Genomic DNA, 17,014 nt, shown 5'->3' with positions numbered 1-17,014 from the left:
CGTGGCTACTTTTGCTTGAGGAAGAAAAGTGTAATTTGGAAGGGACACAAGATCTTTTGGGTTGCTGGAAATATTCATTTCTTGGATGGTGGTTACACATGTATTTAATTTATTGTTTATCATGTATATTTGTTTTATGTCCACCTCTCAATTTTTCTAAATTGGCTTAGTGGGGTTTTATGAGGTTTTATGAGGGAGTGGATATAGATGCATATTTGTACACTATTTCTTTTGGTCTCTATTTTTAATGACAGTCTCAAGGCTTCTTTACAGATTAAAAAAATAAAAACAAAAACATATTGTCCAATTTTATCTCTTTCCCCTACCCTGGCAAAATGGAGACCTGATATGGCAGGGACTCTGTCGATATTTTCTACCACATCATGCCTGTGTGCCTGGTTTGGAGTGACCACTCAATAAACATTTGTTGGCTTCAGTCCTCAGCAGTGATCATGCTATAAATATTTTTTGATTAAAGGGTTAAAATGAAATTACTCAGACAGATTACCTTAGTAAGGAGGGTTTATTGTAAGGATATAAAGAGGGAGTAGAAAACAGCTCTTCCAGGAATTTTGCAACACTAGTTGTGGTACAGTTGTTAACAATACACTAACTGGGCAAGTTAATGAATTTAAATCTTTCTTTATACAATGATAATTTACCTACCTTGCAGGTTTGTTGCAAAGATTAAAATGGGAGTGATTTAACATTTGTTGAGTACCTCTTCTGTCTTCTGTTAGTATTTTGTGGATATTTCTGTCATGGCAGTTTGTCATTTAGTTATGATTGGTGATTCACCAAGTCGTCTCCCCATTAGACTGACTTGGGCCAAATCTTGTAGTTTTGTATTCCTAGTCCCTAGCTCAGGCCTGGGACATGATACACTGTTCTGTTTCTTTAATGAATTATGTGTGTTAAGCACTATGCATATTAATTCTAATTTTAACAGTTATGCTAAGAGATAAGTATTATTTCTTCCATTTTACCGTGAGGAAATGCTAAGAGAGCTTAAGTAACTTGCTTAAGATTACACAGTATGGCAAAAACAAAATTGAAAAACTCCGTGTGTGTGATTTCAAACTAAAGTCTGTGCTTTTCCCATCAATTCACTTTGCTGAGTTAATGATATAAGGCACTCTGCAGATTGTGAAATGTTGTTAAGGGGTAAGATTACTTTTGTTATTTATAATAATATAGTTTTAAAGATTAGCATGATGACAAACATTTCTTCTACCTCTACTCAATATTCCCTTTTAGTTTAGCTTTCCTGAATGCGTGGTATAGTAAGTCTGCCTTGTTTATAAGAATATAACTGGTCATTTCCTCCTGTGAGTGATTTTCTTCATATTTCCCTTACTTATATTCTGTCTTTGCTTTTCTTTGGTGAACTTCTTGATATTTATAAACACATGGGTTGAAGATGATTTATATAGTTGTTATAGCAAGATTTTGGTAGTGTTAGAAGTTTTAGTAACCAGTAGAAGTAATGTTTTTCTTTCTGTCTTGTCTTTATCTTCATTTTCCTCTTTCATTAGCAGTCATATGTGGACCTCTTCAGGGAATAGGTCACTGATTTAGATGTTATCATTTATCAGCCCTGGCTATTCAGTTTCTATATTTTGTAGGACATGACCAGGTTGCTTCAGGGTGTGCAAATAGTGGGAAAAAAATACCACTTCACAAATTTTATATTTGTTTCTTTTAATAGAGCTTTTTTTGTTGAGAATTAGGTTGTTAGGTTGTTTTGAATATTTAATCATGAGTAGAGTTTGGAAGAAAAAGAAGAACGCCCCTTATGTCATCATAAAATTCACAAAGTTGCACAACAGGAATAGCATACACCAAGAAGTGTGGCAATAGGAAGAAATATGTGATTTTACTCATTATCATTATGTTGAACAAGGGAATTTTCCAACAATTTAATTGTGTTATAGATTATTTTCCAGACCTTGTACTTATATTTGCCTAATACTTTATATAAATTAGTTATTTTCTTTTAGTTTATTTAACTTTTTTTTTTTGGTAAAACCACAGAGAATTGATTTCCTTTCTCCCTCTTGCCTGGTATAGTTGGGGGCTGGGTAGGGAGGTGGAGGGCAGACTATATCATGGATTCACCTGCGCAGTTGATGAGTGCATGTAATTCTGCCTCAGGTATTCTATGAGAGGTAGCCTATGTAACTAGCTCTTTAAGTCTTGTGGAATTGTATTGGAAAATGCTTGTTCGATTTCTGTCTTGATCTTTCTCAAGACTGATTTGAACCCTGGGAACACAGTTGCAGTCTTTAATGCCTTGTTATTTTCAGATGGCAGTTTTATTCTTTAGGATTTAGTGAGATGAGCTTTGGAGAGAAACTCTCAACAGAATGATTTATGACCTGCAGAGACAGTCTGCAGTATTTAAGAACTGGAAGAACACTTTTCCTGTTAGTAGCAGTTGTTGAATAATAATGCCTGGAGTGTCATCAGTTTATTTTTTGATGTGACTCTTAATGTTCTTATTTGGAAATTGATATTCTTACATTTACTGTTTTGTAAAATGTGTCAACGTATACTTCACAATGGCGACAAAATCTAAGATAAAAAATTATATAATAATAATTTAAAAGTTACATATCTCACATATTTCAAAACTTTTCTTTTTAGGCGTATGGATCAGGCTGTGATATTGTTATTTTGGCAAATGACTTCGAATGTGTGCAGATCATTCCTGGTGCTAAGCATGGAAACATCCAAGTTAGCTGTGTGGAGTGTTCTAACCAACAAGGAAGAGTAAGGAATTACTTTACTAAATGTCATTTTTAAAATGTATTTAATAATCTCAGAATATTCTTATACTTTTATGCAAGGCTTGCCTACAATTTTTTATTAATATATCTTACTTAGGTGGCTATTAATACGAGTTGTAAAATTATAGGTTGTATACAAATTGTAAAGTGACATTAAGATGATAGTGTGATAATTGCTACAGGTATACTGTACAAGTTGCTAATTGTTTTTTTTTTTGTTTGTTTGTTTGTTTGTTTTGTCTTTTGTCTTTTTTCCGTGTCCGGCAACGGATCGCAACCCTCAGTGTTGCCCCCGTACCGGACCGGGGACCGGCAACGGGATCGCAACCCTCGGTGTTGCTCCCGCGCCTCGCTCAGCCAGTGAGCGGGAACCGGTCTGTATGTGGGATCCGAACCCTCGGGCGGGAGCGCCGCCGCGCTTCCCAAGCGGTGCACTATCCAGTGCGCCACCGGGCCGGCCCCAAGTTGCTAATTGTTAATTGTATACTGTCTTGATAGATCTGTAGGCCTCACACTCCTGAGAGTATTGATATTCTGCCAGTTGATTATTCTAGCAGCCATTTAGCCGGTAGGTGGGAAGTAAACTGTTATTTTCTCTACTAGCACCCCTTATCTCTCACAAATTATAATTTCAAATTTTTGTCAAGAAATTTAGCAAGTTGTTAGTGTCTGATATAATACTTGTCATATGGAAGGTACATTATAAAGTCTGTTAATTTAATGAAAGTTTATTTGTTGAGTGAAAAATCTCATAGTTCATTTATTTAGACTTTAAGTTAGAGAGTTTATTTTGAAATAGTTAAACTTTCATCTTACATACCTCTCCCCCATATTTTCAAGCGTAATATTCATTAAGTTTTGGTTACGTGTAAACTAATTACAGCATGTTTGCTGTATACTGTAGCAATTCAGTATGGCCAATTATGGCTATTATGTAGCAGAGTTGAAGGTCTCTACAAGAATATAAAAGTAAGGTTGTTACCTGTAATAATTGTAATAATTTAAGCAGTCTTTGGTTTCTAGAAATTATACTTGACTGGGTAACAAGTTTTATAAAGGATGTGTTAAATAAGAATATTTATGGTGATAAATAGTAATCATACAAATTTATGCTGAATGATATATTTTGATTACCTTATCATACCTTTCTCCTGCCCCATCCTACTGCTTGTGTGGTCTTGACAGTCCAGTGAAATACAGTAACCTAGTATTGAAATAATGAATTTTTTGGTGTTCCTGATACCTGTTTCTTGCTTTTCTGATTTATTTTTCAGGGTTTTTTTTTACCCCCTAAGCATTGCTTATGCTTATTTTAGAAAACAGTAGAGTGTTAGATTTCTCATTAATTTTTCATTGCTCTTCTTTCTAAGCCAAGCAAGGTAGCTTTAAGCCTGCCTGGTCTGACAGTAATTGTCAGAGATGAATTTTAATACATTATTTAAATACTGGTGATAATCACAATGAACAAATTCTCTGGGAGTAAAGTTTTTGTTTTTTGTTAAAAATATATAAGACATTGGTCTTCATAACCATGGGGGAGCAGAACAACTTGTTTTTCTACTTTTCCTTACCTGGTTTAAGGTAAAGAAGGCAAAATTGTGATATATTTATTGCCGTCTTCTTTTAGTACTGTTACCTCCAAACCTTGTGGTGATAACTTTAACATTTGTGACTTTGTGTTAATCTATTATTCACTGATTACATGTTGAATGTGATCATTCACAGCACTTTTTGCCTAATTTTTATCTTAGCCAGGCAGTTGAAGTAGCTTCCTCCTCTACAATTGTGGATTTAGAGCTTTTTCTTGGAAAGAATGTTAGATATTAGATGACAGTTAAAATCATTTTTTGGCATGAGAGTGCCCTAAAATCACAGTAGACTTTTTTGGCAGGCCTTGAAAGAATATATACCTAACTTAGTTTTATAGGTTAACCAGGGTACAGAGGTGTTAGAAGGTATGGTTTTTGGTTTGTTCCCTGTAGTTGATTCCCTCTTGCCAAGAGGAGGATGAATTGGGAACTGGCCTGAAAGGAATTATTGGAAAACAGGCTCTGGTAACTTCTAGGAATAGAAGGATTTATGTCCCTTCTTATCAGGTATGTGACCTGGAACAAAAGCCTCCTGGTCCCCACATCCCTTGCTTAAGTCCTTTGGAGTTGTATCAGGTCTTTCCCCGAGGTGCAGTGGATGGCTCCTTGATTTCTCCTTGACCCATTTTTTTCTATTCCCTCTTCTAGATGGTTTCCCAATTGGTATTTTCCATTTTGTGGTATAATTGATGCCATTTTATTTGATACATTTTTATAAACTGTTGTTATTTGATATCTTTCTCTACTTCCCATGGTTTTTACTTTATTTTCCCTGGAATATAAAGTTTCTGACAAAGTGATGCTCTATTGAAATGTATTTTTGTTAATAAAGTTATTTCTATATTAAAAATAAAAATATTCATATAGAAAAGATGATTTCTTTGACTAGGTCATCTTTGTATTTGATATGTGAAATAAAGCCTGTTGAATTTTTTGATAACAAAAAGAGATTCTTAACTTCAATACACTTCCAGGTATATTTATGGAAGGAGAAAAAATTATGAATACCATCTTGGGATTGTATTTTATGTGATTAGTTTATACATTCTGTGAAAAGGAGGTATCTTTATTTCACTTTTTCCTAAATATTAATGCTATGTTTATTCTTTTTTAGATTGCAGCTTCGTATGGTAATGCTGTTAGTATTTTTGAGCCCCTGGGCATTAATTCTCATAAGAGAAATTGTGTAAGTATTAACTGGTAGTAGAACACTTTTAAAATCTAGTAGTTAACTTTAGAATCTAGTTGATAGCAACAAAGAGCTCTTTAGGAGTTGGCGCTGAAAGTGGGCTGGAATATCAGTGTAAAGTTGGTCTGGTGTGTTATGGTAAGGTCCATTACATTCACCTGGGATATATCTCTAGGCCTTTTAGAAACCCAGGTTTCTGGAATATTACTAACTGAGATTTACTGTGTTAATTGAGATCTACCCTCATCTGAACTATTTTTGTTTCTTGACTGGATTACTAGACTAGTCTCTGTCTGATATTTGGTTTTCTATTCCTTCCCCGCCATCTTTATTCTCTACAGAGTAGAGCATGACAGTTTTCTGCTTAAAGCTCTGTAATGGCTCCATATTTCTCTCAAAAGTCAAAAAGCCTTAAAATAGACTACAACCTCCCTTCCCCTGAGTACACTGCACTTATTCAGAGCTCATCTCCTATGATTCTTGTCCTCTTTGATTCCATTCCAGCCACACTGGCATTTTTACTGTTCCTCAGCTCTCCTCCACTGTTAGGGCTTTTGCATTGGTTATTCTCTTTGTCTGGAATGTTTTTCCTCCGGATAGTTCCAGGGCTAGCTCCCACAGTTCTTTAGGTCTTTGCTCAATGATATCCTCTCAATGAGGTCTATCTTGATCATCCTTTTAAAAATTGCAATTTACTTCTATCTGCCTTATCTATTTTTAACTTTTTTCCTTAGCACTTATCTCATTTATTTATTTATTGTTTACTATTTAGAATGTAAGATTCATAAGTGTAGGGAACTTTGTTTCTTTTGTTCACTGATCCCAAGTACTTAGAAAAGAATTTGGGGGCCGGCTTGGTGGCGCACTGCTACAGTGCGCCGCTTGGGAGTGCGGTGGTGCTCCCGCCAAGGGTTCAGATCCCACATACAGACCAGTTCCTGCTCACTGGCTGAGTGAGGTGCAGGCGCAGCACCGAGGTTTGCGATCCCGTTGCCGGTCCCGGTCCGGTACGGGCGCGACACTGAGGGTTGCGATCCGTTGCCGGACACGAAAAAAGACAAAAAGGAAAAAAAAAAAAAAGAAAAGAATTTGGGACATAGTAGGACTCCTAAATATTTGTTGAATGAAGGAATTAGGAGCTTAGATAAGCCTACTTACCGGTTAAGTGGTAAAGCACACCGCATTGAGAACCTCATTGCGATTCACACTAGGTGTTGCACTTCAGAAAATCCTGTATGGTTAGAATTAGCAACCCCTTTAAAAATTACTATGTGCATTAAAATCCCACCATCCTTCACAAATAATCACAACTGCAAATGTTAAATCTGAATGCAAAGAGTATATATTTATAAGTAGTTTTTTTTTAAAAGTGTATTTTTAAATGAAATGCATTAAAACAACTGATTTTGGTATTTTTCATTAAATGTGTGTATTTGAATACTTCTTTTTACATTTCTAAAAAGCAATATACATTAAAATATTAGTTTTTCCCTATGGTAGTATTATGAAATGGATATCAAATTTTGGTGTACTTAAGAGTCACCTACAGTACATGCTAAAAAATCAGATCCCCAGGCCTGGGCTCCCCCAAAATTTCTGCTATGTAGCTGGTCCACAGATTACACTCTGTGAACCAGCTACGTAGCAGGAAGAATGTTAGGTATGTCTATAATTTTAGAAATGATTTACTTATTAATGTAAAATAGATTTGTTGAGCAGTATTTAAAACACTGTTAAGACTTTTTTTGGTCAGCAGTGATAGGGTTTAAAAAATAACATTTTCCCTGATTATAAAATGTAAAATTATTTTTGGATAATGAAATGCAGGTTTTACAGTTATATTTTCAAATTTTGCCTCTAAGTAGTTGAGAAAGCTTGCAAAATTATTTAATTGTTAAATGTTTTTAAAATATTATAAAGAGAAAAGGTATGGCCACTTAAAAAAAGTTTATTATTTGCCAAGCAGTTAATGTTTAACCTGTCTAGAGTGACATGACTTTACATTGCACTATACTTTCACAAAAGAACATTTTATGTTTATGTACTACAGAGAAATATGTGGACATTTATTTACTCAGATACTGTATTTCAAGGCAAAGGTCTTTGACTTTTAAACTTTAAAATCACGGCCAGCCCGGTGGCGCACTGCTACAGTGCGCCGCTTGGGAGTGTGGCTGCGCTCCCGCCGAGGGTTCGGATCCCACATACAGACCGGTTCCCGCTCACTGGCTGAGCGAGGCGTGGGAGCAACACCGAGGGTTGCGATCCTGTTGCTGGTCCTGGTCCGGTACGGGGGCGACACTGAGGGTTGCGATCCGTTGCCGGACACGGAAAAAGACAAAAAGGAAAAAAAAAAAAACAAAAAACTTTAAAATCACTTTTTAGAATGAAAATATTAAGAAAAAAGGATGGAAATAATTCAAATATAATATAGATCAAGTTTGTGGATTATATATACAGGATATATTTTGTTCAAATCTGTTGATTTTTTGGGAAGTATATCTAGTTTTCTTTTAGACATTGAGTCCACAGGATTTACTGAGCATCTGTGAACCAGCCATTACAAGTGCTGAAGATGCAGAGATTATTATGATATAGTTCCTGCCCTCGAAGAGTTGTGATTTAATACAGGAGTCAGACATATAAACAAATAATTCTGTGTAATCTCTGTTATAGTGGCAGAATGTAAAAGTGCTATGGGTGCTGCAGGATGTCAGAGAAGGCTGCACAGTGGAGGTGATAATTTAGCTGGATCTTAATGGAAGCATAGGAGTTTTCAGATGAAGAAGTGAGGGAAAGGATATCCTAGGTATAAGAATGTATTTAGAGAGAGAACATGCTTTGTTTAAGCATGGTAGGCAGGTCAACATGACAGAATAAATCGTAAGTGGAAACATGGAAAGTTATTTTAAAAACAGTATCTGAAAATAATAGTAAAATATTTGCATCTTAGTTTGGGATCATAAGATCTTAAGTTGAAGAAAATGATAAAATCATAGTGTTTTTGGATATTAATTTTTAAACATGCCTTTTTTGTTTTTTTCTCTCTGTGTGTTTCAGCAACTCAAGTCTCAGTGGCTTAAAACTGGGCAGTTTTTTTTAAGTTCTGTGACATACAACTTAGCATGGGACCCTCAAGGTATTTAGCAATTATATTTAGAAATTATAAAAATTAAGTATTTGTTTCAAATTTATGATTACAATGTGATTTAGTCTCCCATAATAAAATGATTATATTTTACTTTTTATATATTATATTTTATATATTTTTGTTGTTGTTGATGAATGGATATACATTTTTTCTTCTTGGAATATGCTGCTTTGTACAGTGCTTAATTAGTTCTATGCTTTTTCCCCCTACCTTAGAATGTTTTACTTCAAGAAATAGTGATGACTTGCTTCCTTAGTTAACCTGTGCCGCACTTTATTCTCATTATATTTATTAAGAAAAAAAACCGTAAATAGAACAGGACCAAAAAAACACCTCTATCTTGTTTTGTTATCATTTGAATTTCAGGAAATTACCATCTTTGATTTGGAAAGATTAGAAAGCTCTAATGATAATGGCTGTTGTCTCTTTTTACATTCACAATTAATGAGGGCTATTTTTATATTCATTGTAGAAAAACAAATTCATTAATTCGTGGTTATGTCTTATATCCTGAGAACATTTTATATTGTATATATCAAAGTTTTGGGGGTTTGTTATCTTTTGTTGTTATTACTTTTTTTTTTTAAGACATGCTGATATACAATAGCTCTTTGCCAGTAAGCTTTTCTTTTTTGTTCTTGTCAGTATTCCCTTAAGAACTACTCTTTCTTGTCTTCATTTTTTTTTTTTCTTGTAAGGGATTCTTTTAAATAGATATACCTCAAGTGTATTTCATAGATAGTATTGCTTATTTTTCACATAATAGTTTGCAGACCTAAACAGAAGCCCACATATGCATTTCTTTCCTTGGATAATCCTTGTTATTCATCTGAACATTCTTTAATTTTCAGATAACAGATTGTTGACAGCAACTGATTCTATTCAGTTGTGGGCTCCTCCAGGAGGTGATGTACTAGAAGAGGAGGAAGAAATTGATGATAGAATTCCTCCCGTTTTAAATGATTGGAAGTGTGTCTGGCAATGCAAGTTAGTGTCTAATTGTGTTATGTTTATTAACTTATAAAATGCTTCCTAAAATAGGTTCTCTTTCACAAAGATCTTAATTTTTTGAGGACACCATTGCATTTAGAAACCTAGAAAGTAGACTTTTTCTAACCAAAACCCATTATAATGTCATTCTTTAATCTGTGCTACAGTTAATTGTTTTAAAAAAAGGACACAAGTATTTTCATAGTTGTAGCCCTGAGGCACCCGTGTTCTGCCTGCTCTCCTGATTGTGCCCTGCCCTGCTATCATATATGTCCAGCTGTGCCCCACTCTGCTGCTACGGCTGACACAGCATTTGACTTTCCCGCCCTGCTGTAATGGCTAACAGACCTGGAACTTTTCCCATCTAAACTGAAATTATAACCATATAAGGTTACCCTTTTACCCCACTGTAAAAACTGGAAGTGTAACAATATAAAGAGACAGCCCTGCTGGGTTCGGGGCTCAGCCTTTGTGACATGAGTCCGCTGAGCTGTTGCCGGCATCAATAAACTCTGCTTCCTGCTGTAAGCCTCTGTGTCCTGCTTCTCCTTGAGAGTTTGCTGTAACACAGCTGTCACACGCTGTTACAGCCCCAGGACTTGAGTCGACTGAGTTGACACATAGGAATTACTCATTAATGGTTGAGATATGGATCAGGAGGGGGAAGAATTGGTGGAAGTTGCTAGCTACTCTTTCAAGTAGAAGGATGGCTATACTGTTAATATGGATTATGTGAAGGGGGTCCAGTTAGCCAGGGATGATGGTGAGCTCAGTTTTTAATGTGTTATATTAGGATGTTGGTGGAACATATAGGTAGATATATCCTGAATGCTTGTTTTTTATATTCTTCTTTCCCTGAAGTGAATTAGTTTTAATTAATTTGTTTTTAGGGAGGAAAAATACTTATGTTCTGATGATTGTGAATTTGATGTTATAAAAACTTTGTCTTGACCATTTATATAGTGTACTGGATTTTTAAAATGCTAACTGTTTAACTTTGTTTTTTTTTTAGAACCTCTGTATCTGTACATTTGATGGAATGGTCTCCTGATGGTGAATATTTTGCTACCGCTGGAAAGGTAAAGGACCAAACAAAAAACAAACAAAAGAAACAAAACAATTAAAAATGTTTGTTTTTCATTTTTAGTTTTCTCATCTGTAAAACTGGGATAATCCTTTTCTCCAAAGCTGGCCTGAGGAATAGTAATAGTGTTTGTAAAAGACTTGATATGTTTCACACAGGTAGTAGGTACGTGGAAAATAATGGCTACTATTATTACTTATACTTGACCTTATCTCATTTACAGTTTTTAAAACTAATTTTTATGTTTAAAAATAGCATATGTACATAATTCAAAAAGTGAAATAGTACTACTGGATTCACAGTGAAAAGAAGTACTCCCTGCATCATTCTTGCTATTCTTAATTCTTGTGTCCTGGAAGCAGCTACTTGTCAGGTTGAATATTTTGGTATTTCCTTCCATATTTATTTCCTTTCATGTATAATAATTTACTGAAGCTCTCATTTCTTGATTTTCTCCCCCCCACCCACTGCTAATTTTATGTAGTATTTCTTGCCTTCCTACTGTGGAAGCTGAGACTTTAGCTCTTTAGCTGATGTTCCCGCTCTATCTCCATGTCTAACACATACTCATATTCACTTCCTTTCCTCCTCTCTCCTCATAATTTTTGGGTAAATCAGTACTTTTTGTTCACATTGTTATGACCATATAAAATATTCTTCATAGTTAATAATTACTTTGCGGTAATAATTACTCAGTTTTACTGTTCGCTTAGCTTTCTGTATCTAACTAATTCATCCCCAGAATTGCTGACAAGCTATGAATCTTTTCTCATTATAATCCCCCACAGGAGGTATCTTGGAAATGTGCTCCAGTCTGGCTTAGTTGCTCTCCTATTCTAAAATAGCACAGCTGTCATTTTGGGATTTTCTTTTGTCAACCTTGGGAAATTTTCTTTGCCTCTCTCCTTTGTTAAATACCCTGTTTCTTAGCATCATTTATTTTCTGCTTTTCTTGTTTTCATGGAGATACCCTCCAGTAGGTTCCTGAGAAAAGGTGAAGAGGAAAAAACATTCTCAAGGCCTAGAATGTCTAAAATTTTCCTTCTTCTGCTCTTGTGCTTGATTTGGCTGTGTAGCGAATTGATTTGAAGATCATCATCCCTCAGAATTTTTTAAGTCATGGTTTTATTGCCTTCTAGCTTCCAGTGTTGCTTTTGAAAAATCTGGTGCTAGTATGACCACACTTCTTTCCCATCTCCAGCTATAGACGTTTTAAGGATCTCCTTATACCTGGCGTTCTGAAATTTCGTGATGATGTGGTATGGGTCAGGCATTTAGAAATATTTTAGTATCTGTCTTGAAGGCATAAAGACTTTTTGTGCATGCTATTTGGTGGACCTGTTCAATCTCAAAACTTTTTTCAGTTCTGTGTGATTATTTTATGTTATTTCTTTTGTGTTATTTCCTTCTCTCTCTTTCTGGATCTCTTATTCAGATATGGGTCCTTTTACCCTGATCTTCTAATTTACTATTTTTCCTCTCTCCTATTTTCTGTCTCTTTAACTTTTTGTTAATTTCTGGGGGATTTTTCAGCTTTAAGTTTGAAATAATTTTCTTCTGTTATCACATTTTTAATTTCCAAGGCTTTTTTTTCCTTACTTTCTGACTGTTCCTTTTTAAATTATCAAATGTTTCATAAGTAGAAAAAGTACGTAAGAAACATATATAAGATATAGTAAATACAAAACAAATACACATATACCCACTGCTCAACTTGAGACAAAGAAAATAAAACTAATGGGTCCCTCATCTTCCTCCTTATATCTTCTCCTTACCTTCTCACCCCAAGCAACCAGAATCCTGAATTTTATGTTTATTCTTTCATTGTTATTTAAAAAAAATAGGTTTATATGTATAAGTTCCCAAATAATATAGTGTTTAGTTTCCCACTGTTTTGAACTTACACCATAGAGTGTGTTTTTACTTTTTGCACTCAACTTTATATTTGTGGTAGTCATTTGTGCTGATGCTGTAGTTCATTCATCTTTACTGGTATATACTATTCCATTGTATGTGTATACCCCAATTTATTCATCCATTATTTTGATGGTAGACATGGATTTAGAAAAAAAAATTTTTTTGCTACAACAAATGATGCTGTAGTGAACGTTCATGTGTCTCTGTTGGCGCACCTCAGCAAAATTTTTCTGGATGTATATTTAAAAGTGAATTGTGCATTTTCACCTTCACTAAATAATTCTAAATTGTTTTTCAAAGTGTTTGTACCAGTTTATACTTCCACCAGCAGTATATGAATTAAGTTGTGATTGCACTATATATTCTCAAAATAGTATGGCTTAATTTACATTTTCCTCATTACTGTTGGTTATGAATATCTTTTCCTTTGTTTATATATCCTTGCTGTTTTCTTTTAGATTTCTTTTTGATTTGAGGGAGTTCTGATTATAATCCCTTGTCAGTTACATGTATTGCAGATATTTTTTCTTAGTTGTGGCTTGTCTTTTTCCTTTCTTTGTGATGCCTTAGATTAAAAAAATTTTTTTTTCAAGCATGAACAGAAGTAGAAAGAAAAGTATGATGAACTCCTGTGTACCCATTGTCCAGCTTCACGGTTATTAACCAGTTTTGTTTCGTCCGTATCACCTCTCTCTCAGTATGTTATTTTGGCTCAAATCCCTGATGTCATTCATCTGTAACATAGGTTATATGTATTTAACCTCAGTAGGTAATTCCAATCAGTTTTTCAAAGTTAGTATATTAATTTACACGCTCACTAATAGTGTATGATAGTTCCTCTTGCTCCTTGAGAATGCTGATATGGGCAGACTTTTAAACTTTTGTGAATTTGATGGATTCAGAGAGTAATACCTCATTGTAATTTTTAAATGTATTTCCCTGGAATAAGGTTAAATGTTTTTGCATATGTTTATTGGGTATTTGGATGACCGATTTAAAGAAAATAACTGGTGAAGTTTCCTGCCCATTTTTTAAATGGTTGATGGTTGTTTTTCTTATTGATTTGTAGGAGTTCTTTGTTCTGGATGTGAGCTCTTTGTCAATTAAATGTTTTGCAAAGATCTTCCTCCACTCTATTACTTGCTCATTCAATCTCTTAATGGTATCTTTTGATATTTTTCCTATAGGGTTGGGCTTTCTGAGTTCTTTTTTTAAAAATTAATTTATTTTTTATTGGAACATAGTTTATTGTACATATCTGTGGGGTACAGCATTGACTATCAATAACAGTGTACAATATGTGATGTCAAATAAGGATAATTAGCATATTCTTCATTATACAGTGTAATCGATTTTCATGGCCCTTTATCAGCTCCTCCCTCCCCGCCCTTCCCACCTCTGGTAACTTCAGTTCTGTTTTCTTTTCTGAGGCCTACTTTAAGTTTTTCCTACCCTGAGAATCTGAAGATTTTCCTATATTATATAATCTTCTAGACCAAAGTTTCTTAAAGTTTTTTGTGCTGTGAATCTCTTAGAAATCTAGTGAATCCTATAATCTTCTTCAGCAGTATGATGTTTTTAAATGCTAAAATAAAATGCATAGTATTACAAAGGAAATAAATTATTGAAATATAGCTTCAAGATATTAAAAAGAAATTTGTGATAATAGACATTATGTACTTTTTAATTAATACATTCAGTAGCAAAAAGTTACATTTAAAATATGGGCAAGTTAAAATGTAATCATATTTAATTGTCATATATAGAATTACATATGTCTTACTTTAATAGGCATCTATTATATTCATCTATGTCTTAGTTTAATAGTCAAGGATAGACTTTCCAAGAACACCAGAAGTCACCCAAAGCTTTTAAAGTTAATCTGTAGTGATAAGAACATTCAACTTTGCTGTTTTGTGGCTGAATAATTAATTACTTAACACAGAGTTAGTTGCTCAACGGTTGTGTGAACATTGTAGACAGGAAGACTGCACAGCATTATAGGCAGGAAGACTGCGATCATGCAGTTTAGTAGTGGTTCCAATAAGTAACAATTTTGAAGTAGAGATGAGAATAAAAAATATTTTGAGATATGCAGCTGTCATGTGACATGAAGACATTTGTGATTTCTATTAGAGACAGAGTCACATGTATTGTTAATACTACTTTGTTTGTTGAAGCATTTCTTTCAGTTAGCAGTTATGAAAATAGAGAAGTAATTGTTTTTTCCCATTCAAGTTCCTGGTATTTCTGAGCCTTAGTTTTCTTGGTTTTTCCAGAAGCAGAACCTGAGATGAGGATTCAAGTGTATGTAATTAATATGGGGAATGATCATAAGAAATATACTGGATTTGAGGCAGGGAAGAAAAGGGCTTAATAAAGGGCATATTGCGTGATAATATAGCCTTTATTAATTGCATTAACAAGCTTAAATCTCTGGGCAGTCTGGGAGCTAATGTTTTTTACACACATCATCTTCTTCACATGTGTTCTTCATGCACATCAGTTATTGGTTGATGGTTGGTGAGGGCAGGGCAACAATTCTCAGCACTCATAACCAACTCCTAGAAAACCTCAGGCAAAGAGATGTAGGTGATGTCAGTTTAAACTGGCACACCAGAATGCTAAGACATGATGGGATACAGATGATGTATCAAAAGTGTCTTTTATATCTTGAATTCTAACCACAGGACCTTTGGGTCAGAGGACCTTAGGCTAAGAACCCAGGTCTAGAATCTAGACATTTTATTTTTTTGTGTTTCACATTTAGGTCAATAAGCTATGTGGAATAATTTTTAGGTGTGGTTTGGGGAAGAGGTAAAATTTCAATTTTTGATTGGTATTGCATTGACCATAGGTCAGTTTGGGGAGAATTGACATCTTTACAATAGTTAGTCTTGGGCCGGCCCGGTGGCGTACTCGGTAGAGTGCGGTGCTTGGGAGCACGGTGGCGCTCCTGCTGAGGGTTCGGATCCCATATACAGATCAGTCCGCTCACTGGTTGAGTGTGGTGCGGGCGTGAGACCGAGGGTTGCAGTCCCGTTGCCGGTCGCAGTACGGGCGCGACACCGAGGGTTGTGATCCCGTTACCAGTCACGAAAAAAGACAAAAAGGAAAAAAAAAATAGTCTTTTCATCTGTGAACAAGGCATAACCTTTCATTTATTTCAGATCTTTATTTTTCTCAATAATATTTTATAGTTTTTTGTGTAGAGGTCCTAAACATCTTTTGTTAGATTCATCCCTAGGTATTTGATGTTTTTAATGATGTTGTAAGTGGCATCATTATGTAAATTTTATTTTATAATTGTTAGTGGAATATAGAAATGCTATTAAAGATTAGCAAAAGTCAGGAAGCATGTCCAGGGACCACAGCAGCTGTGTGCAGCCCTCTACTAGACTGGCAGAAGGCAGGAAACACTTCTGGGGATGTCAGCAGCCATGGACATCCCCTGCCACTGCTACAGACACTGCTGCCACACAGGTGGTACCCCATACCACCGCCATAGCCACTTCTACAAGAATGGCTTGTGGCCAAAGCAACAGCTACCATCGCTAAGCAGGAGTCCCACAGACCACTCAACTATATTGACAAAGGAGAGTCACCAGCCGGGGAAAGAATATCAGTAACCTCAGCAAGGAATGACTAACAGTGCCTAGTCCATAGAGGCACCCACATAGAACTCCAACATTGAATACAGCCAAAGTACACACATAGAGACTACACTATTGTGTCTACTCAGAACCAATACTAAAACATCCTACTCAGTGGTAAATATAAAACACATCTAGAGGAGGAAGCCTGTCTCCCCAAAGCCCACTCCAGAGTAATGCAAGAAGCAGCTGCTCTACCATATGACCAGACATCAATGTAGAGGTACTAGAAATAAGGAAAAAACAGGAAAATGTGAGTCCACCAAGGCAATACAATAACTCTCAAGTACTAGACCCCATAGAACAGGAAACCCTTCAAATGACTGAAAAGGAATTTCAAGTAACAGCCTTAAGGAAACTCAATGAGATACAAGAAAACTCAGATGATACAATGAACTGAGCAAAATTATCCAGGATATGAAGGAGGACATTTACAAAGAAATTAATTTTGTAAAAAAGAATATAGCAGAACTCATGGAACTGAATGAGTCATTCAACAAAATAAAAAACACAACCAAGAACTTAAGCTGCAGGCTAGAGCAAGCAGAAGAAAGAATTTCTGATCTTGAAGACAGTCTTTTTGAAATAAATTAGGTGGACAAAAAAAAAAAAAGGAAAAGAATTAGACAAATTTAAGCATGGAAACATCTGA

General features: G+C 35.1%; 1 protein-coding gene across 1 annotated transcript in view; it reads left to right on the top strand.

Annotated features, from left to right (window-relative positions):
* The window catches only part of DMXL2 (Dmx-like 2), a gene marked incomplete at its 3' end in the record, with an annotated part of 150,096 nt that overhangs the window by 22,290 nt on the left and 110,792 nt on the right, over nucleotides 1-17,014 (top strand). Inside the window, exons 2-6 of the mRNA XM_008588451.1 lie at nucleotides 2,647-2,772; nucleotides 5,493-5,564; nucleotides 8,628-8,706; nucleotides 9,570-9,705; nucleotides 10,721-10,787. Coding sequence (XP_008586673.1) covers nucleotides 2,647-2,772; nucleotides 5,493-5,564; nucleotides 8,628-8,706; nucleotides 9,570-9,705; nucleotides 10,721-10,787 — 480 coding nt within the window. The remainder of the gene's footprint in view (nucleotides 1-2,646; nucleotides 2,773-5,492; nucleotides 5,565-8,627; nucleotides 8,707-9,569; nucleotides 9,706-10,720; nucleotides 10,788-17,014) is intronic.

This window comes from Galeopterus variegatus, unplaced genomic scaffold (assembly GCF_000696425.1).
Source record: "Galeopterus variegatus unplaced genomic scaffold, G_variegatus-3.0.2 Scaffold4833, whole genome shotgun sequence".
Lineage (NCBI taxonomy): Eukaryota > Metazoa > Chordata > Mammalia > Dermoptera > Cynocephalidae > Galeopterus > Galeopterus variegatus.
The sequence above is the reverse complement of the archived record's forward strand: the minus strand, read 5'-3'. Positions and strand labels throughout refer to the sequence as shown.